Genomic DNA, 23,529 nt, shown 5'->3' on the forward strand with positions numbered 1-23,529 from the left:
ATACTTAACCTTTTATCTACTTCTAAATTTAAGGAGTTTATTTTTTTTATTTTTATTTTTTTTAAGATTTTATTTACTGATTTGATGGAGAGAGACACAGTGAGAGCGGGAACACAAGCAGGGGGAGTGGGGGAGGGAGAAACAGGCTTCCCGCGGAGCAGGGAGCCCGATGCCGGGCTTGATCCCAGGACCCTGGGACCATGACCTGAGCCGAAGGCAGTCGCTTAACGACTGAGCCACCCAGGCACCCCTAAATTTAAGGAGTTTAATTGGATGGTTCACCTTTCTTTCAGTTCTTAAATACTATGAATTTGACCAATAATTTATACTATATATACTGTGCTATCCCTGGCATATTATGTGAGTACTATTAAACTGAGGTAAAGACTTACACAGAAGTAGCCGTAGACAATAATGGCATAGTAACAAATGGGCATGGTTATAACAAATAAAACTTCGTTTTACAGTGACAAACAGCAGCCTGGATTTGGCCCAAGGCCTGTAATTTGCCAGCTAACTCAGATTGTAGAAGACTAATAATACATCTTGATCAGGGCAGTTGTTCTCCTCAAGAAGTAAATAGTCCAAAGAGCACTGGGTTAAGAGTCAAAAGATTAATTAAAATAGTAGATCTGTTATTTATTATTAGAAAGGGCAAGTTCAAGTTCTCTGAGTTTCAATTTCTTCATCTATAAAATTAAGTGGTTGTTTCAGAGAGTCCACTCCAAAATTACATTAAAATTTGAGGCATTGTCATTTCAACGTCCTTTTCCTCTTGTTTTTAATTTTTTTTCTTTCATTTTTGTATAGGTGCCTTTTACCTTGTATTTGAGTATATGGACCATGACTTAATGGGACTGCTAGAATCTGGTTTGGTGCACTTTTCTGAGGACCATATCAAGTCATTCATGAAACAGCTAATGGAAGGATTGGATTACTGTCACAAAAAGAATTTCCTGCATCGGGATATTAAGTGTTCTAACATTTTGCTGAACAACAGGTAACATAGTAACCAAATGAGGTTAAGCATTTTCTCCCTCTCTTCTGACCAATTAGTTTCAGCTAGTTAGTTGGGGTTATAGGTAGACCCAGTGATGCAGTTTCTTGCATTTACATACATATGATAAGCGTACTGCAGGAACATCTTATGATGGGGTACTCTGATGAGCAGAGTCTTCAGACTCAGTGTTGGTAAGGAATTAACAGAGGTAGGATTGTAAAGGTTTTTTAATTGCAGACATTTAGGGAATCACTCACATCCTACAGGAATATTTAGAGAGTTTTTTGCCATAGTTAGTAAATGTTATTGTGGCCCTTGGCAAATTAAAACACACATTGAGTTCTCAGTGAAATTTCTCCCTTGTTTAAGTGGGGAGAAACATGCCTGCTCTTATAGCTGCTCTTGAGACTTTCTCTGTTACCAAATTTCAGAGTAAACACAGGTGTAGGTGGTGGTTGACCTTTCTGCCAAGCACTTACTCCCAGGTTTTAATAGTGTAAACGGACAGGAATTTGGTGATGAACAGTGTTAAATCTTCAGAAGTTTTTATCTGCTTTCTTCCTCTCTGGCTATTTGTCTAAACTACATTGGTGATATCAGGTGTATTATGCATACTAGTCTTTGGTAAATAGCCCTACCTATCGAATAAAAAGCAGGTCTGATACTATTGAAGTTATACCAGTGTTTTGGTTCTTTAGGTAACTGGGCTGTTTATAGCCATCTTTGTCTGATTCACCCATCGTTTTATACATTACTGTTCAATTATATTTATCAAATACTGTTATCTGGAGAGAGCTATAGAATGATTATGACTTATTTCTCATCTCCGTGGAGTGAGGTAACCAACTATCCCGAGTTGCCCAGGGACTGTTCTGGTTTTATTTAAGTTTGGTTTTGTTTTTGTTTTTTTAAAGAGCAAGCAAGCAGGGAGGGGGAGGGGCAGGGAGAGAATCTTAAGCAGGCTCCATGCCCAGCGCTGAGCCTGATACTGGGCTCAGTCTCATACACTGAAATCATGACCAGAGGTGAAATCAAGAGTCGGGCACTTAACCAACTAAGCTATCCAGGTGCCCCTAAAGATTTTTTATTTTTAAGTAATCTTTACACCCAGCATGAGGCTTGAACCCAGGACCCCAAGATCAAGAGTTATATGCGCCACCAACTTAGCCAGCCGGCCCCTATCCTGCACTGGAAGTCTCCCATGGGATAGTTGGTCATTAGAAAGCTCAGAGTTTAATAGGGGAGCTAAACAAATAAATTGCTCAATTCAGTAAATATTTATTAAGCACTCCTCCCCCCGACACACACATGCTTTTTAAGTAATCTCTACACTCATCATGGGGCCTGAACTCACAACCCCAAAATCAAGAGTTCATGCTCTACCCACTGAGCCAGCCAAGTGCCCCTAAGCCTCACCCACCACCGCCTTTTTTTTTTTTTTTTTTTCTGGAATCTGAGAGCATCTGGGAAGATGCAATTTTGATGAATGGATAGGAATTTCTTAGAAAGACTGACAACAGAGGGTTAAATTTCTAAGCAAAAGAAATTACATGGGCAAAATCACATAAATATGAAAATTAACATGTAATATCTGGGAAAATGTATACAGGAGTCAGTATTTCTAGGGCAAGAAGAGAGAAGCACATAATGATATGAAGCTGGACAGTTACCAGGAGCCAGTTTAAGGATCTTGTATATCTTGCTAAGGAGCTTGTACTGTCTGTAGATGAAAGCCATTGAGCGGTGCTGGTTTGGTTAATTTTTTTCAAATTATACAGTTAGGGGCACCTGGGTGATTCAGTCATTTGGACATCAGATTCTTGATTTCAGCTCAGGTCATGATCTCAGGGTCATGAGATCAAGTCCTGCATCCAGCTCTGTGCTCAGTGTGGATTTGGCTTGGGATTCTCTGCCTCTGCCCCTCTCCCTGCTTGCTTGCTCACTCTCAAAAATAAATAAATAAATTATACAGTTAATTTGTTTAATTTTTATTTTTAAATTATACAGTTAATGCATTATTTTAAGTTATTTTATATGACGTATATAATTATTATATTTCATACTTAAATACTTTTGTGAGACAAAACGTGATGTTAAAAGATTATTCCTGTCACTATCTCTGTTACTCACAATTTTCATTAAAGCTAGGCTTGGTTAATCTACATCCATAGTAATAATGCTTCAAGAACTTAATGATGGCTATCACCTTGCAGCTTTCTGGTCTATAGCATATACTTTTTTGGGTTCCTTTTGCTTCTCCAGGGGACATGTCTCGGGTCAGGGAATAAACTGCAGTCCTGCTTGGTGACCTTTCTAGTGGGTCAGGCCCCTCCCTGTCCCTCACTTCCCATATTCAGGAAGCTGATGAGGTTCTAGGCTAAACTGAACTTCCTCTTCAGGTTACTAAGCAGGATGCAGGAGTCTTATGATCTAACCTGATCCATCCAGCCTCTGCTTTTGCCCATTTGGCTATGTTTACACAGAGGATTCTGGGTGAGATGGCCTGGAGAAAATAGTAAGGAGCGCTCAGCTGGACAAGGAAGTGAAAGCAGTTGATGAGAGAGGGAGGAGAGCAGAGCTGGGCTCCCTGATGTTCATTATATCTTCATTACACAAGTATAAATGAAACTAAGTCATTTTAGATGGTGGGGAGGCACAATTAGTTTTCTCTTTTAGAAAAATCAATAAATGGTCATTCTAATAGGGTATAAACTAGAGGCGGGGAGACCTATTAATACCATAAGAGGGGTGCCTGGGTGGCTCCGTTGTTAAGTGTCTGCCTTCGGCTCAGGTCATGATCCTAGGGTCCTGGGATCAAGCCCCGCATCGGGCTCCCTGCTCCGTGGGAAGCCCGCTTCTCCCTCTCCCACTCCCCCTGCCTGTGTTCCCTCTCTTGCTGTGTCTCTCTGTCAAATAAATAAATAAATAAAATCTTTAACTAAAAAAAAAAAATACCATAAGAAATTGTCAGTGTTTTTTTTTTTTTAAAGATTTTATTTATTGATTTGAGAGAGAGAATGAGATAGAGAGAGCATGAGAGGGGGGAGGGTCCGAGGGAGAAGCAGACTCACTGCTGAGCAGGGAGCCCGATGCGGGACTCGATCCCGGGACTCCAGGATCATGACCTGAGCCGAAGGCAGTCGCTTAACCAACTGAGCCACCCAGGCGCCCAAGAAACTGTCAGTGTTTAAACTAACCAAGGCATTGCTAGTAGAGATGGACAGGATCAACTTTGTGGATCAATAGACTTTGGTGAGTAAATGAATGGTAGAGAATCAATGAAAGGACTTTTAAGATAACTCACAGATTTCTGACTTAGAAACTACCTAGATGGGTGGCATAATGGTCAATATAGGTAATATAGAAGGAAAAGCAGGATAGGTGAGTGGAGAGTAAATCCCTTTTGGATATGGATGTTGCATATCCAGGGTAGTGATATCTAATAGTCATATGGTCACATTGAAGTTCCAAACTAGCAGTATAGTTTAGGAGTTATCAAGCAGAGAAAAGGTGTCAGAAGATGGAACCCAGGGGAATGGTCAGAAAGATACAGGGAAAATAAGGAAATAATCATGAATGTAAAATAGACAGGTTTAGGGGCACCTGGGTGGCTCAGTTGGTTGAGCATCTGACTCTTGGTTTTGGCTCAGGTCATGATCTCAGGGTCCTGAGATTGAGCCTGGTGTCTGGCTCCACACTCAGTGCAGAGTCTGGGTGAGATTCTCTCCCTTTCGGCCCCTCCGCCTGCTCACACTCTCTCTCTCTAAAATAAATAAAGAAATCTTAAAAAAAAAAAAGCAGGTTTAAGAAGGGGGTGGTCATATATGTCAGGTGATGCAGACAGATTATAAGATGAGAAGGAATCTGAAAATTAGAAGGTCAGCATTGACAATGTGTGGCAAGTTGGTGGGTAGCACAGTTAATGGGAAGGTGATGGTAGATGTGTCTTTAATTTTTATTTTTAAGGATGCAGAGGTTTGAGCATATTTAAATAGTAAGGGAAAAGAAAATAGGGAGAAGTTGTGAAGATTCAGGAAAGAACCAAAATAATTTAAAGGAGCAAAGTTCTAGAGGAGATGGAATCAAGGCCACAGGTGGTAATGTCCACAATTACAGGTATTGATTATTCTTGAACAAGAGAGATTGACACACTTTTTCTGTAATTGAAAGAAGAAAGGAAGGCTATATATATATATTTTTTAAAGATTTTATTTATTTGAGAGAGAGCACAGAGGGAGAGTGAGAGGGAGAAGCTGACTCCCCGCTGAGCAGAGAGCCCGACGCGGGGCTCAATCCCAGGACCCCGAAATCACCACCTAAGCCGAAGGCATACACTTAACCAACTGAGCCACCCAGGTGCTCCGAAAGGAAGGTTATAGATGCAATTAAGATTATATAAGTAAAAGATAGGATGTTAAGTAGCTCCCACCTGATGATTTCTGTTTGTTTTTTTTCCCTTTTTTTAAAAATTTTTGAAGATTTTATTTATTTGAGAGCGAGACAAAGATAGCAAGAGATAGTATGAATGGGGAGGAGAGGGAGAAGCAGGCTCCCTGCTTAGCAGGGAGCCAGATGCGGAGCCGGATCCTAGGACCCTGGGATCATGACGTGAGCCGAAGGCAGATGCTTTACTGACTGAGCCATCCAGGTGCCCTATGATTTCTCTTTTCAATGAAGAAGGTCATTTACTGAGAGATGAGAGGGTAGATTAGGAAATATGCTAGGTGCTTCGTGATGTTTAGGTCTAGCCTAATTTTCCATAACTATGTATCTCTTGCCATTTTAACTTTCAGTCCTCTGTACCTTCAGTCTTGGATCATCTCAGGTTCTAAGAGTGAAGATGCTGAGAAATTTGAAGAACACTTTATGTCTCATTATAGGACTCAAGTCTGCTAGTCCTTTTCTTTTTGCTTTTCTTAGAATTTGCTTGTAAATTGAAATAAAAATGACATGATGTTGGGGCAAGTGGATAAGGTGCCCAATAATCTTTACTAGGAATGGTAAGGGTTGATTTAATGTAAAACTGTATTGCCAGTAGTTGCTTTGTTTTATTTATTTATTTATTAAAGATTTTATTTATTTGAGAGAGAGAACATGAGCGGAGGGGAGAGGCAGAGGGAGAGAGGGAGAAGCAGACTCCTTGCTGAGCGGGAGCCTGATGTGGGGCTCAATCCCCGGACCCTGGGATCAAGACCTGAGCCGAAGGCAGAAACTTAACCAACTGAGCCACCAGCTGCCCCAAGTTACTTTGTTTTAATATTTTGACACATTGCTCATACTTTGAGGAGCACTTCCTAGCCTAGCCTCTTTTTTTCTCACTTTTCTGTCTGATTTCAGCCAGCCAGGTACCTGAGATAGATATCCCAGTACTTTAAAAAAAGAGTGAGCTGGCTTTTCATTACCTAATAAGTAACAAAAACAATAAATGTGAAGAATTTAGATAAATATGATTAATCCAAAACAGTTAATAGTTTAAAAAGTTTTCTGACATTTTATGTTATAGTTTATTAAAGTATTACTTGACATCACTGTCAAGGACAGAATGCTTAGCAGTGAAACATGCATGTGATCCCTTTAAGGGCATGGTGCTCAAAAGTGTGGTTCTCAGGGGTGCCTGGGTGGCTCAGTCGGTTAAGTGTCTGCATTCAGCTTGGGTCATGATCCCAGAGTCCTGAGATCAGGCCCTGCATCTGGCTCCCTGTTCGGCAGGGAGTCTGCTTCTCCCTGTCCTGCTGCCTGCCGCTCCCCCCTGCTTGTGCGTATGCTCTCTCTCTCTCTCTGTCAAATGAACAGAATCTTAAAAAAAAAAAGTGATTCTCAGACCAACAGAATTGGCATCATCTATGGGCTTGTTAGAAATGCAAGTTCAGGGGTTCCTGGGTGGCTCATTCGTTAAGCATCTGCCTTCGGCTCAGGTCATGATCCCAGGGTGTGGGGATCAAGCCCCGCATTGGGCTCCCTGCTCCGCGGGAAGCCTGCTTCTCCCTCTCCCTCTGCTGCTCCCCCTGCTTGTGTTTCCTCTCTCGCTGTGTCGCTTTCTGTCAAATAAATAAATAAAATCTTAAAAAAAAAAAAAAAAAGAAATGCAAGTTCAGGGGCGCCTGAATGGCTCTCTTTTTTTTAATAGATTTCCCCTTTTTTTTTTTTAAGATTTTTATTTATTTATTTGAGAGAGAATGAGAGAGCACAAGTGGGGGGAGCAGCAGAGGGAGAAGGAAAAGCAGGCTTCCCGCTGAGCAGGGAGCCTGATGCAGGACTTAATCCCGGGACCCTGAGATCATGACCTGAGCCGAAGGTAGATGCTTAACCCACTGAGGAACTCAGCCACCCCAAGGGTCTGACTCTTGATATTAGCTCAGATCTTGATTTCACAGTCATGAGTTCAAGCCCCATGTTGGGCTCCGCGCCAGGCGTGGAGCCTACTTTAAAAAAAAAAGGAAAAGAAAAATGCAAGTTCATGAGCCATGACCTTCTGACTTGCATCTCTGGGAATGAGGCCCAGGAAACCTTTAATAAGCTTTCCAAGTGATTCTTATTTCATATTAAAGTTTGAGAACCCATCTAAGATCATAGTTGTATATCTTTATGGTATAGGAAGTGATGGCAATATGTTGGTAAAAGGGGCCTCATTCATCATAAAAATCATGTGCTCAGTTCAAAGCCATGTTCCCTGTTTGAAAAAATCTGCTATAGCCATGGTATTACTGTGGTTTACTCATCATTATAAAAAGATAAGTTAAATTATAAAAAAATTGAGACACTAATATAATAATACATATACAGGTAACATTTTATTATATTTGCTTCCTTTTAATTTTTTTGCTTGAGTTATTTTAAAGTAAATTACAGACACCATTATGTTTGACCCTAAATGCTCCAGAAGATTACCTATTATCTTATAATGCTTAGTTCATATTTTACATTTTTTCACTTATGTTAAAATGTCTTTTGTATAGCTAGTCTGTTCAAACCAGAATTAAAGTTTATAAACTGCATTTGGTTGTTAGGCCTCTTAAATCTCTCAATCTAGAACAGTTCATTACTTTTTTCCCTAATAATAAGCATTTAATCTAGCAGGTTTTAGTGACTGTTGTTTGCCAAGAAATAAGATGAATACTTATTTTATTTAAGGAGTCAAATCCAAAAACACAGTAGTAGTCAAAAAAGAAAACCGTAAGATTTTGTAAACCAAAGTAGTCAAAAGAGGTTTAATCTGGGAGAGTGACCATTAAGAACAGAACTAAGAGCATAGGTTAAAATTCATTTTTTGTAATTCCTTTTAACTCCTAAATTCATGCATTACTGTTTAGGTATAATTAGGAGGCAGCTGCTGTTACTTTTATAAAAATAATTTTTTTTTTTGTTTTACAGTGGGCAAATCAAACTAGCAGATTTTGGACTTGCACGGCTCTATAACTCTGAAGAGAGGTGAGGCATTCATCAAAATTACATGTGTGAAAAAAGGGAAAAATCCTTTTTATTCTTGGATATCCTAGTATTCTGCAAGTTGCAATAATTTGTTTCTTAATTTTCTAAATGTGTTCATTCTGTCTAAATTATTGAATCAGCCTTAGACTGAAATAAATCAACCCAAATTGGAATGCACGTTTTTCATCTCCTACTTCTGTCCAGTTTACTTTTGAACTATTAGATTGCTATGGAGCTGTTTTGACAATCCCATTTTCAGTTGGCAGCTATTTCTATTTGCATTTACTTGTACAAGTGTTTTTTCATCAGAAGTTATTGTAAATTTATGTCATAGTTGTTTTTTACATTTCAGTCGCCCTTATACAAACAAAGTCATCACTCTGTGGTACCGACCTCCAGAACTTCTGCTAGGAGAGGAGCGTTATACACCAGCCATTGATGTTTGGAGCTGTGGGTAAGTCTCTCTGTGCTTTCTCTTTTATTTGTAATTTACATGTTGTTGAACTTGTATATGTTTTCTCTCTATATTGGCTTTTTGTGGCTTTTCCTTAAGTTCAAAGGGATGAGGATAAACTTTTAGCCAGAATTCAGAGAAATCTGTTGAATATTTCCTAATATCAGAGACATACTTTTTTTTAAGAAAAAACATTTCCTCAAATGTCTTTTTTTTTAACTTAGTTTGAATTGAGATCCAAATACATTCAAATAAGGTCCACAGATTACAATTGATTATCTCAAGTGTTTTAATTATAGCTTCTCCCTCCATCTCTTGGAGGAGCCTCCACATCTTATAATTTCCTTAGAAGAAACTGGATTTTGCTGATTGCATCTTCACTGTGTTTTTGTTATTTTAGCATGGTTCTCTATCCCTATTGTTTCCTGTAAATTGTAGGTGAATTCAAGTTTGATTTCCAATCACCCACTGATCCTGAAACTATTTTACAGGTGGTTTTGAGTACTTCTGATAGATTATAGTCAATGATACATCAAAGTTGGGGGTAGGAGGCATTGGGATCCTCTGCCCAGAGTACAGACAATAACTAGATATATTACCTCTAGGGAATTTAAAAGCAGTAAAACAATCCAGTACAAATTAGTGTGCTCTTTATTATCACATTATACAGGCAGTTCTAAACAATGTTTGTTAAAATATTCCTCCCTAACAGGGCAGATTTACACACATACATACACACCCCACTTTACATAATATACAATTATCTCTTTTTGAAATATTATCAGCTATTAATGATCCATCTTCATTAATTCATTTGTGGTTGTTTTGTGATGGTAATATTCTAATTATATTATTCCTTCCTGGGATAAAGTAAACATCTATTTTACAACCCTAGATACAAGTCATATAGAAAAAAGTAGAGATAAACATGTAATTCTTTCATTTTATTCACCAGTTTTGTTTTTTTTTTTAAGATTTTATTTATTTGAGAGAGAGAGAGAGAGCATGAGAGGGGGGAGGGTCAGAGGGAGAAGCAGACTCCCCGCCAAGCAGGGAGCCCGATGCAGGACTTGATCCCGGGACTCCAGGATCATGACCTGAGCCAAAGGCAGTCGCTTAACCAACTGAGCCACCCAGGCGCCCCTTTATTCACCAGTTTTAAAGATAATGAGGTGGTTTCCTAGTTTCCTAGGAAAGGTTTCCTAGAAGCCTGCTTCTCTCTCTCCCACTCACCCTGCTTATGTTCCCTCTCTTGCTGTGTCTCTCTCTGTCAAATAAATAAATAAAATCTTTAAAAAAAAAATAATGAGGTGGTTTCCTAGTATCCTTCAAAGATGACCAAAGAGAGGGTTTAGGGCCTTTTTTTGTTGTTGTTGTTGTTGTTGTTAAAGATTTTATTTATTTGACAGGGAGACACAGCGAGAGAGGGAATACAAGCAGGGGGAGTGGGAGAGGGAGAAGCAGGCTTCCCATGGAGCAGGGAGCTTGATGCAGGGCTTGATCCCAGGACCCCAAGATCATGACCTGAGCCAAAGGCAGACACCTAGTGACTGAGCCACCCAGGCGCCCTGGGCTTTTGTGTTTTTTTTGTTTTAATTTTGTTTTGTGTTTTAGTTTCATCATTAACTCTTGGATTTAAATTTTTTTTTTTAAGATCCCTCTATTAAGACAGAGAGAGAGTGTGGGGGAGGGGGAGCAGAGGGAGAGGTAGAGAGAATCCCAAGCAGACTCTCCACTGAGTACAGAGCCTTATGTAGGGCTCAATCCCATGACCCCAAGACCATGACCTGAGCCAAAATCAAGAGTCAAATGGTCAACTGACTGAGCCACCCATGTGCCCCAACGTTTTTAATGTGTTTTAATCTTACGGTTATCATCTTATTCCTATTCACATTTTCCAGTGTTTGGTCCATGGAAGTTTAGTGGGTCCTTCCGACACCCATGGTGTTTGATAAATATAGCCTTCCTTGTTTTCTGGTTCCAAGCTCATCCTGTTCATTTTGTGCCCCATGCCTGGAATCAGCCATTCTCTAAAGAGTCTTAGTTGCTTTTAGGAAAATGATATTTAGAGAATCTGTGTTAGGAACATAGACATTTTTGGGGTGCCTGGGTGACTTAGTGAGTTAAGCATCAGACTTTTTTTTTTTTTTTTTTAAGATTTTATTTATTCATCTGAGAGAGAGCACACGAAAGCGGGGGTAGTGGCAGAGGGAGAGGGAGAAGCAGGTTCCCTGCCGAGCAGGGAGCTCAACACAGGGCTCAATCCCAGGACCCTGGAATCATGATCTGAGCCGAAGGCAGATGCTTAACCGACTAGGCCACCCAGGCACCCAGACTTGGTCCATTCTATACACAGATAGGGAACCTGGACTTTAGGCTTAAGAGAGTTTGCCCTGGGTCACCTGGTGGTGGAATTGTAGAGCTCACATTTGAACCCAGGCCTTTTGGGTGATTTCATTATATGTCACTGTAGTGTATTAGCCCCCCAACACACACACACAAATTTCCCCCTTACCTGAATGGCCTCACCAGCTCTTCCATCTCAGCCACCACTGACCAAGCATCTACCATGCTTCTTCCTGACACTTATATAAATGCCATCCCTAGGAGGTAGCAATTATTGTTGCTTTTTTAACTGTGGGAAAATATACAGATGCCTAACCGACTGAGCCACCCAGACACCCCAGCAGCTGACTCCTGATTTCTGCTCAGGTCGTGTTCTCAGGGTTGTGAGATATTTTATTTTATTAAGATTTTATTTATTTATTAGAGAGAGTGAGCAAGAGAGAGAGAAAGCGCATGAGCAAGGGGAGAGGGAGAAGACGAGTCCCCCGCTGAGCAGGGAGCCTGACCCGGGGCTCGATCCCAGGACCCTGTGATCATGACCTGAGCCAAAGGCAGACGCTTAACCAACTGACCCACCTAGGCGCCCCAGAAGTTAGTTAATTGTTTTTGATACTGTATGACTTATGCATATACACTCTGTCCTTGACCTCCATACCTTAGGGTTCTGACATATATACTTGCAAGTGGAGCATATCCTTTTTTCCCATTAATTCCCTCCTGTATTAATGTCAGTCTTTAAAAGGAGCACTGCAGGGGTTTTATTTCAAAATTCAATAGGGTGATAGACAAGGAGAGCATAATTTCTGTGGTAGCCTACCCAACTCAACTGAAGCTTTAGTTAAATTTTACTGACTCAAGCTGGGTGTGTTTGTATTCTGGACTATTTGCTTTAACAGTATTAGCATTTAAATTGTTACAGCTAGGCTCTAGAGTTAACGCCCCATTAAGATACACAGGGAAAATTCATAGCTCTGTTGGTACTATTACTTCAGTGTGTGCAGCCTGCCACCTCAGTGTAATAGCAAAGTGTTGATTACATAATAATGTCTTCCCCATCAAAGAACTGGAAACTAAAATAAAACACCAAAACACGACTTGGAAATTAAAATTATAGAAGATTAGACTTTAATTAAAGCCCAGTAACTTCACTGAATTAAGATTTTGCTAGACATTTGATGTGACCTTACTACTTTGGTGATCCGTGGAAGTCTCTCTGAAGGAGAAACTAGAAAGACTAGTACAAATTATGCCTACATTCTGAAAACCCACCTGGGTTTGTTTTTCTTCTTCCTTATGTTACCAGTTGTGACAACACTATTTGGAATTTGATTCAGTGGTTAATGTTGGAAATAGAGTTAAATTTTACTTTTACTTTTTTTAATTTTTAAAGATTTATTTATTTTAGAGAGAGAGGGGAAGGGGAGGGGCGTAAGGAGAGAAACTCAAGCAGACTCTCTGCTGAGTGCGGAGCCTGACATAGGGCTCAATCCCACAGCCCTGAGATCATGACCCAAGCTGAAATCCAGAGTCGGATGCTTAACCGACTGAGCTACCCAGGTGTCCCTACTTTTACTTTTCTAATTTCTGGATAAGGTTTGAGTGAATATGAAGTAATACTTTGTCTTTTGAGGTTAACAAATGCTAATAGAAAGGTGCTGATAACTTTGAAAACTAGATTTGTTTTGCTTCTCAGATTTAGTCATGGTAAAGAATTCAGGGTAAAACTATAAATACTGCTTTTGTATTTGTAAATCTGATTTCAAAGCACAGGCCAGAGAAGAGATTTTTTTGTCTATTTTCTTTCTTTTCCCACTTTTCAAAAAATGAAGTATTTTAGGAATACAAAAAAGTACAGAGTATTCATGGAGTTTGTTTTCATTTGTTTTGAATTTATGTTGATATGAGGGATAGGTTAAATAGGTGATGGAAATTAAGGAGTACACTTGTGATGAGCACTGGGTGATGTATGGAACTGTTAAATTACTGTATTATACACCTGAAATTAATATAACACTATATGAAAACTTAACTATGTAGGTTAATTTTCATATAATTTCAAATGTACAGAAAAGTTCCTAGAAGAGTACAAAGAACTTTAGTATAGCCTTCATCCATATTTACTAAAATTTTTTAACCTTTTGAGGTGTATAATAAACTGCATATGTTTAAAATGTACAATTTAAGTGTTGACATTTTATATACACAAGTGAAACCATCACCACAACCAAGATAATGATGACTTCTGAAAGTTTCCATTGGTTCCTTGTAATCTCTCTCACCTGTCCACATTGTACCATTCCTAGGCAACCACTATTCTGCTTTCTATCACTGTAGATTGATTTCCATTTCTAGATTTTTATGTAAATGGAATCATGCTGTATATGTTTTTTCCCTCTTGCATCTTTTACTCCGCATAATTATTTTGAGATTTATTCATGTTAGATTCACTAATTGTTAACATCTTGCCACATTTGCTTTTATATTCATGTGTGTATATGCACACCACATCTTTTTTCCAGAACTGTTTGAAAGTAGTTGTATATATCGTGCTCTTTCCCTTCTTAATATTTAATGTACATTTTTTAAAAGATTTTATTTATTTATTAGAGAGAGAACACAAGCAGGCGGAGCAGCAGGCAGAGGGAGAGGGAGAATCAGACTCCCTGCTGAGCAGGGAGCTTGATGTGGGGCTCGATCCGGGGCTCAATCCCAAGACCCTGGGATCATGACCTGAGCCGAAGGCAGATGCTCAACCGACTGATCCACCTAGTTGCCCTTAATATACATTTCTTAAGAACAAAGATTTATCTCATATATAATCACAGTACCATTATCAAATTCAGGAAATTTAACATTGATACACTATCTTTTAAGTTGTTGAGCTTACATACCATGTTCTTATTTTTTCAATACCCTAATAATATCCTAGAAACAATACCTCACCTGATAGAGGATTTAATCCAGTATCATGTATTACATTTAGTTCTCATTCTTTTTTTTTTAACATTTTTAAGATTTATTTATCTTAGTGTGCATGAGTGGGAGAAGGAGAGCGAATCTCAGGCAGACCCCATGCTAAGCTCACGGAGCCCGATGCGGGGCTCTATCCTAGGACCCCGAGATCATGACCTGAGCTGAAACCAAGAGTCGGTTTAACTAACTGCACCACCAAGGTGCCCCTAGTTCTCATTCTTTACTCTGGAACAGTCCTCAGCCTTTGTCTTTCATGACATTTACATTTTTTGTTGTTTTTTGTTTGTTTGTTTTTAAGATTTTAATTATTTATTTGACACAGAGAAAGAGAGATCACAAGTAGGCAGAGCAGCAGGCAGAGGGAGAGGGAGAAGCAGGTTCCCTGCTGAGCAGAGAGCCCGATGCGGGGCTTGATCCCAGGGCCCTGGGATCATGACCTGAGCCAAAGGCAGACACCCAACTGGCTGAGCCACCCAGGCACCTCTAGTTCTCATTCTTTACTCTGAAACAGTCCTTAGCCTTTGTCTTTCGTGACACTTGCATTTTTGAAGGACAGACCAGCTACTATATAGATTCAGGTTATAAAGTTTTGGCTAGAATAGTCCATAAGTGTTCCTTTCAGGTTATCACATTTGTGTTTACATGAACCGTTTCCCTCTTATTGGTAATATTAATTTTGGACACTTAATTAAGGTGTTGTCTTTTTCCCTACTAAATAGTTACTAGTTTTCCTTTTGTAATTAAGTAATTTGTGGAGACATATTTGGGGACTTTGTAAATATTTCAGTATAATTTGGAAAACATTTTCAAAATGGAAAGGGCATTTAAGCATATTGTGTTTGAAAGTCCTGTTGAAACTGATACCTGATGACAATAAATGTTTCTTTATAAATACAGTGCTAAGAGGGCTGTAGTATATTGCACATTTTACAGAGCAAATGAGTGGAAAAGCTAATTTGTTTATAGGAACTGCTGAGCATCCTTGTAAAATGGAAGTATGGGTTTTTTAGTCTTGTTTTTTTAAAGGTGAAATTGATTTTATTTTTTTTTAAAGATTTTATTTATTCATTTGACAGAGAGAGACAGAGAGGAAACACAAGCAGGGGGAGTGGGAGAGGGAGAAGCAGGCTTCCTGCTGAGCAGGGAGCCCGATGCGGGGCTCGATCCCAGGACCCCGGGACCATGACCTGAGCCGAAGGCAGATGCTCAGTGACTGAGCCACCCAGGCACCTCTAGTCTTCTTAATTTACAATGGAATTGATAGAAAAGGATTCTGATTCATTTTCTCTGCTTATAGACTTAATAGGTGGCAAAAGTTTGATCTGGTAAATATAAATTCTTTATATCATCTATTCTCACTTCGAGAAATATTTTCTTTTACAGAACTCAGACACTGCAGTTTGGGGCTTATTTACAACATGGTATATCAGATGCAGCCAGATAGACTATAAACGTTTATTGAGACAGGTTAGGCTCTAGGGATATCTCTCTTGACCTCTCAATTTTACTCTTTCTAGATGCATCCTTGGGGAACTGTTCACAAAGAAGCCTATTTTTCAAGCCAATCTGGAACTGGCTCAGCTAGAACTGATCAGGTACAGCTGTGCATGTGCTCTAGGTGCCCAGGTGTGATCAGTGATCGCATCTTCTAATTTCTAATACATTTTGTCCATTCTACTAAATGAGTTTATGTTTCTTATGTCCAAATAAGTTTCTCAGATTATTTTGTCATGGGCTGTAGGTATAAAGAAGTTGCATTCCCCTTTTTTAGGTCTTACTAAAGGTCTTACGTTTGAGGTTCCCCCTTTTTAGACTTTTTATGTCTTTGCAATTTTTTTTTATTCTTCATATAAAAGCATGCCATTTTCATTGTGGCTGTTTCATTCCTAGGTTAGATTAAGATCAGGTTTATTCAGCAAACAGGCCTTAGTCCTGTTTATAACAAATTCCTTTCTCTGTTAAACTTTAGGATTTAGAAATATGTAAGATAGGTCCTTGCCTTCAAAGAGCTCAGAATTTAGTAAGTGGTACAGCATGTAAACAGATAATTAAAGGTGGTGTATAACTCATTATTTGTTATGCATTAAATTCAGTTTTCTATCAAAATTTCTTAGGCTCTCTTCTGCCAGTTTCCCTTATAGGGACATTATAGGACCAGCTCATCACTTTAATACTACTGAACAGAACAAAATTGATAATGAAAACCTTTATGGAGATTTTAAAAACATGTTTTACAAAACCAAGTATATGGATCATTTTGCACTCTTTTGCCAGGATTTTCTCTTCACTACCTTGTAACCAGTTGTTTCTGTCCTATTCCTTCTGTCCTTAAAGCAGTGAGGTCAGGTTTTACCTTTCTGCATGCCCTCTAATTTAATAAGCCAAGATTCCCCAGACCTCAGGAGGTAATAATTTCTGCTTCTGTAATCTCCAGAATTCACAATGCTGACTCACTTACTTGTTGTTCTGGCTTTTTGCTTTGTTTTCAGTCGACTCTGTGGTAGCCCTTGTCCAGCTGTGTGGCCTGATGTTATCAAGCTGCCCTACTTCAATACCATGAAACCGAAGAAGCAATATAGAAGGCGTCTGCGAGAAGAATTCTCTTTGTGAGTTTGGCAAAAATGTACATTTTGTTTCTGTGTTTAGCTGGTGTTTAGACTTGACTTTTTCTTGGCCTGGGGAGTTAGTGTTGTCCCAACTTATTATGGCAGCACACCACAGGAAAATATTTTATCTTTGAATAGTATATGAATTTTAGCATACTGCTGTTGTAATTTTCTCTTACGAAGGCTATATTTTTTTTATTTTTTTATGTTTTATTTATTCATTTGAGAGAGAGAGAGCACAAGCAGGGGGAGAGGCAGAGGGAGAAGCAAACTCCCCGCTGAGCTGGGAGCCCGACATGGGGCTCGATCCCAGGACCCAAGCTAAAGGCAGACACTTAACCATCTGAGCCACCATTTGTTTTTATTTAAGTAATCTCTACACCCAGTGTGGGGCTGGTAGTCACGACCCCGAGATCAAGAGTTGATGCTCTTCCGACTAAGCCAGCCAGGCACCCCTAAAGGCTTTAGATGATGGGAAATCATTTTATTGTGAACAGTATATAAATTTTCTCATAGTCCTTTTGGTCTTCCCACGATAAAAAAGAGAATGGAACTGCTGGCTTCATGTTTTCTACCTGTATTATAGCATTGCATAAATCCTGTGTGGGAGCAAATCTGCTTGCTTGTTTAGCTAGCTCCCTTTCCACAGTTTTACACGGAGCTGGAAATTCAGAGACCTTTGACACAAGGTTACAGGTTTAAGAACTCTGGGGTCATTGTGAACTTGTTCTTTCCACAGCATTCCTTCAGCCGCACTTGATTTACTGGACCACATGCTGACACTAGATCCTAGCAAACGTTGCACAGCTGAACAGACTTTACAGAGTGACTTCCTTAAAGATGTTGAGCTCAGCAAAATGGATCCTCCAGAGTAAGTGCTGCTGGCCAAATAGTGACCCTAAACCTCTCACTAAGCCTGAGGAGATGAGAAACTCAAAATAATAGGTTTTTAGAAAGAACTGCAAATGGCTAAGTCCAAAATGGAGAGGTACCCTTGAGTATTATGGTTGATAAGAGGTTTGTTTTATTGCTTTATGTTTTCTTTTTAAATAAGGAATAGATTTAGATATGATATTTGTTCTGACTCAAGCTGTCTTTTTGTCCCTGAATCCCCAGCATATATTGCCCTGTACTACAACTGCTTTTGAAAGTATTCCTTCTAGATTTTGCTCTTACCCATTTCATTTGCTTGAATCTCCTATGTCTGTGGTGACCATGTATAGCCCACATTTGGAAGGACAGTCCTAATTTTAAATAGTTTGCATCACTGTCAGGTCATATATCCCGAATTTTGATGTTGAAAATAGGGTCTTTGAATGTCTCTCTCTCATCAGAATCTTCTGTATTTTCTGTATTCTGTAGGATCGTCTGAGGTTCTACATTCATGTTTCACATTTGGCAGATAAAAAGTCTGGTATCTTCGAATTTATCATTGACAGTGTTATAGCTTTCATGTCAGAGTCTTTGCGTATTTTTTTTCTTACATAAAGAAACTATCTTAAGAAAATACAGTATTTAAAGACTGAGTCGATAGTAACCATAAATCTAATTGTTCCAAAGAAATGTCCAGATTCGTTTATTGCAGTAGAATTTTGATACATTGAATGTGGCTTGAAATACATAAGCTTTTTACTGAAATTTGGAAGCTCTTATTATAGAGAGAGTTTGACTCTGGTAATCTTTATTGTAATAAGATTTGACTTGCCAGGACTGTTTGTATTATTGAATATGAAGAAATCTGGAAATATATTAAATATATTAAAATATACTAATACCCCACAAAATATTGAGTCATGGAAATTCAGTGGGTAGAAAGAAGAAAAGAACCCGTTTTTTGGTCCTCACAGACCAGATAACACATAAATTGTTTTTACACAAAGGTGATTTAATAATACTATACTTCAGTGGTTCACCATCTTGCCTGGACTTTTTGTAGATACTAACAAGCCAGTCATCTCTGTCCTGTTTATTCCCAATTGAAACTTGACCAATAAAGTTCTCCTATATTCTTGTTATACAAAGCCAGAACTGTTATAAGACTTAATTAACTATTTGACTGGAATGTGGGCATTTATATAGTAGGCGTGTCTCTGATATTAGCAAGATCCTTATTTCTCACTGCAGAACTCACTTGGGCTTTTGGACTTTTATTTCCTCAGACTACCATATGCCATGATCCCTTTTACACTGCTACTATCTATTTACTAATATTTCTAGTAATTTTTATGTTATTCTTTCTATTTCTGTCTGCTCTTTGCCTTCACATTTTAATCTCTTGTTCATCCATTCACTCAGTGTTGCAGTCCCACACACATTTCCCCTTTGCTTTGTCTTTTTTGCAGCCTCCCCCACTGGCAGGATTGCCATGAATTATGGAGTAAGAAACGGCGACGACAGCGACAGAGTGGTGTTGTGATAGAAGAGCCACCTCCATCCAAAGCCTCTCGGAAAGAAACTACCTCAGGGACAAGTGCTGAGCCTGTGAAGAACAGCAGCCCAGCACCACCTCAGCCTGCTCCTGGCAAGGTGGAGCCTGGGACTGGGGATGCCATAGGTCAGTTCTGGGATGGAGTTTTTCTACTTTAAGGACATCAGGGCAGGTTTTGATGGTCAAGTGCAAGGCATTAATAAAGAAGTGACCTCATTATGAGGAGAAGGAGCTAAACCAAGTTTTGTACGTGTGGTCTAGAAAGTCTACAATAGATTATTTTCCTTTCGATAAAGTGGGAATACTATATCTCAACTAGATGTATAGCATAAATCAGTAAATTGGGCCATATTTAAGGTTCATTTACCCATGGTTCTCTAACATGTAATTTGGAGCTCTGTTTAAGTTAGATTTGTTAAGACCTTCTTAGAATCTAATCATTTAAATTAATAATTGCTATTAAATGTAGCTAGTTCTGTAGAAGGTTATTTGATCTAAATATATCCAAAACTGTGTAATAGGGAACTATTATAGTAAAATAGTTCTCCTCTGGTACCATCAGTTTTTCTGAACTATAGGTATTCTTTCCATGGCTCACTTTCCCTTCCCTGTCCACCTACTAGAGTGGTTTTTAACACTGGCTGCACATTCTAATCATCTGGGAAGCTTGAAAAGTAAACACTCCTGAACAATTGCCAGATCTCTGGGGATGGAAACTGAGGCATCTGAATTTTACAATCTCTCCTAGTAATTCTGATGTACAATAAGGGTTATAAGTCACTGACCTTGAAGGTAAAATGAAATCACTTTTACTCACAGTACAGAGATGTTTAAGCTTGTTCCTATATTTTTAAGTGAAAATATAAAGAATAACAAATTATCTTGATAATTTATGAAAAATGAGATATTCAAAATGAAACTTCATACATTGAATATTGTAAGTTGTTATTGCCAGTTGAAGAAGGCAAAGGTCCTTAACCTGCCTCATCCTCTTATATTGGCTCCACTGTCTGTCCACAGGCCTCGGTGACATCACACAGCAGTTGAATCAAAGTGAATTGGCAGTGTTACTGAATCTGCTGCAGAGCCAAACCGACCTGAGCATCCCTCAAATGGCTCAGCTGCTTAATATCCACTCTAACCCAGAGATGCAGCAGCAGCTGGAGGCCCTGAACCAGTCCATCAGTGCCCTAACTGAAGCCACTTCCCAGCAGCAGGACTCAGAGCCCATGGCCCCAGAGGAGTCTTTGAAGGAGGCACCTCCTGCCCTAGTGGTCCAGCCTTCAGCAGAACAGACAACCTCTGAAGCTTCAAGCACACCAGCTGACATGCAGAATATGTTGGCAGTTCTTTTGAGTCAGCTGATGAAAACCCAGGAGCCAGCAGGCAGCCTGGAGGAAAACAACAGTGACAAGAACAGTGGGCCACAGGGGCCCCGAAGAACTCCCACAATGCCACAGGAGGAGGCAGCAGGTAAACAGACCGGTCATGAATCTCATTGAGCTCAGGTGCTGTTGATCCTCTTAAAAAATCTCTTTAACATTTTCTTTTTCACATCAGTGGCCTCAGTTTCAGTTTTCTGTAACCTAGTCTACAGGAGAACATAGCACCCAATGATGTATTTCTTGCCCGGCTTCTATTTAAGTCTCAGAGCTTCTCAAAGCACCTTTCATATACTGATTGTTTTTCCATTTCCTAGGAGGTAGGTAAGTAAAGCCTCTGTATTCTAACCCAAGGAAACCACAACCGTAGCTAGTGATACATCTTGAACCACTGTGTGATTGGTAACCAACTAGTACTAGCACTTGAAAATCTGCCTTCCAAATATAAACCATCATCAGATTGTACAGTCAGTTTTACTCTAGTGTAGTGAATACTGGATACCAGTCTTACCTGAAAGATATACTCAAGAAAACTCTAATAAAATGCCATTGTTAATCTCCTGAGAAGTAATTTGGAAATATTTCTAAGTAGATAACTAACACCATACATTTCCTTTCCCCCAAAATTATAGTGTATAAAAATGCTTTTTAAAAATCTGTTTTCCTAAAAGAGACAATTGAACGGATCCGAAATTAGGAAGTGAGCATTACATAAAGAAAAATCTGAAAAAGGAAATATGTTATACCTTGATCTGGCATGACCGCAGCACACAATTTTATTAGAGGAAAGAAAATTTTAAATTTTCTAATTCTGATTTACAGTCTATTTGCAAAATGCTTACTTGTCTGAAAGTGTTTTCATCTCGTTGGAAATTTTCGCTGTCCATGAAGACCCCATGAATTGGGGAATGAGAAGAGACACAAGGGCTGAGGAAGTACACTAACCTTCAACTTTAGGTTGTCCTACATTCACATTTCATATTGGATGGTGCGGAAAGTACATACTTTTTTTCTACTGGTATACAAATAATATAAGCTATTTTTCACATGTAAAGCTTTTTAAAACTGAAAGATAACATAAAAAAAAATTAACCCCTTTACTTTACAGATAGGGAAACTGAAATCCAGGGAGTTTAAATAAGCCTGCCTATGGTCCCACTTCTGGAACCATATTATTGGCAGAGGCAGAATTAGGACTGGTGTACTTTTTTTAATATGTTTCTTTTTAATGTGTTTTTTAATTCACTTTGTTACCCTGTCATACTGATTCCAGTTGCTTTTAAGAGACTTTAGAACATGAAATAACAGAGAAAGCTAACCTAGAATTAAAGCAGGGCTTTTTGCCTCCTCTCCCATACCTTCCTTCTCCTCCCCAACCCCAGCAGAAAAATTCAGCTGTAATCAAAATACCTGGAAGAAGTCGTTCAAATTAAATAATACAGTGATTGAAAGAAATTCACCCAATAATTGAGCTAACAAGCTATCAGCCAAATGGTGAGATTGAACTAAAATTAAGGCCTGGCCTATGGCCAGAAATTGTTGGATTTACTTTTCAGAGGAGAGTAAAAATACCACTCCTCATTATTAGCCACCCCTGGATTATCCAGTTCTCCCTTGCTGCCTCTCTTTTGGCCATTTTACCATTCAGTAGCACTTCCACCAGAGGGCAGACTGAATAAGCCAGAGAAGGTGAAAATCTATCACTTTGACTATGTTTAGCTATTCTTTACTTGTGTGGGGAAAGGATTATGATTGAAATCTAATGAGTCAATTGAAATAAATAAGTTATTTGTACATTTCATTAATACCTCCCTCCGTATCAGACTATTAAGAATTGGTAATATTGTTAACACTAAATCTTATAATAGTATGACTTTTAAAATGTAATCTTTATTTTTTAACTCCTTTAAGAAATTTTATTAGTTCTTTACAATTTATTTGCTTTTCTACATTGAGGTGGTTTTCATCCTCATACATGTGAATTTGAACTCAAGAATTAGTTCTATTGATACACAGAGTATTTACACAAAAGGCAAAGTTTAAGTATAAAACCTAGTATAGCTGGAAGAATAAGTTTAACTTTGCTCACTTTTGTAGTTAGGCATTTTTAAAGTTGTTTGCCATTGGTATTAAAAAAAAATTGGTGTTTTATTTTATGTATAGTCCAAAACTACTTTTAAATATAACTGGTACTGAGATATTCTTAGGTAGTGAGATACATAGTATTGGCAGCAAAAAGCTCTGAAATCTATAGATGTTTGTAGGCCAGTTAGCTCTCCTTTTTCAGTATGTCTTCTTTTCAGTTGTGAGTTTTCTATAGCTAATTTTTTGTCCTTAAATTCATTTTTACCTACCACCTAGTCAAACAGCCAGTCTGTCAACAAGCAACTTGGGTGGGAACTTTATACAGGGTGGCCAACTCATCTCTGTATTGTCCTGGTTTTAAAACTGAAAGTCAGCAACCTGAGAACCTGCTCAGTCCCAGGCAACTTGGGACTGTTGGCCCTCCTACTTGTATGGTACATAAAGCACCTGAACTTATCCTTCCAGGGCACGACGTTACAATATTATGTTTTCAGAGTACTTTCACCTGCATGCTAAGTGAATACATACTTAACTTTATTGATTGTCTTTGCAAAATATTATTGTGGTAAATATGCTACCAAAATACTTTATAACTAAAAACTATTATTGGTTTGTCTGAGTAATGACTTTTATATCACTAGCTCAGATAATAAAGAATTGACTATATGGACATTTAAAAATATGGTTCCATAGGAAACAGAAAAATCAATCATTTGGAAGATATCCCAAAACATTAAACCTTTTCTTCAGCAGGGTGACTCCCAACTCTTTCAAAGCACTGTTCTGATTGTATTTGGTTTTGTATGTCCTCAAACTCACAACATTTT

The 23,529-nt window shown here is 38.7% G+C and overlaps 1 protein-coding gene across 1 annotated transcript in view; it reads left to right on the plus strand.

The window, feature by feature from the left end:
• The window catches only part of CDK12 (cyclin dependent kinase 12), a 48,367-nt gene that overhangs the window by 19,943 nt on the left and 4,895 nt on the right, over window positions 1-23,529 (plus strand). The window contains 8 exon segments of the mRNA XM_027624612.2: window positions 811-1,000; window positions 8,372-8,428; window positions 8,781-8,882; window positions 15,719-15,796; window positions 16,691-16,807; window positions 17,547-17,678; window positions 19,150-19,361; window positions 20,256-20,708. Coding sequence (XP_027480413.2) covers window positions 811-1,000; window positions 8,372-8,428; window positions 8,781-8,882; window positions 15,719-15,796; window positions 16,691-16,807; window positions 17,547-17,678; window positions 19,150-19,361; window positions 20,256-20,708 — 1,341 coding nt within the window.

This window comes from Zalophus californianus, chromosome 16 (assembly GCF_009762305.2).
Source record: "Zalophus californianus isolate mZalCal1 chromosome 16, mZalCal1.pri.v2, whole genome shotgun sequence".
Taxonomy (NCBI): domain Eukaryota; kingdom Metazoa; phylum Chordata; class Mammalia; order Carnivora; family Otariidae; genus Zalophus; species Zalophus californianus.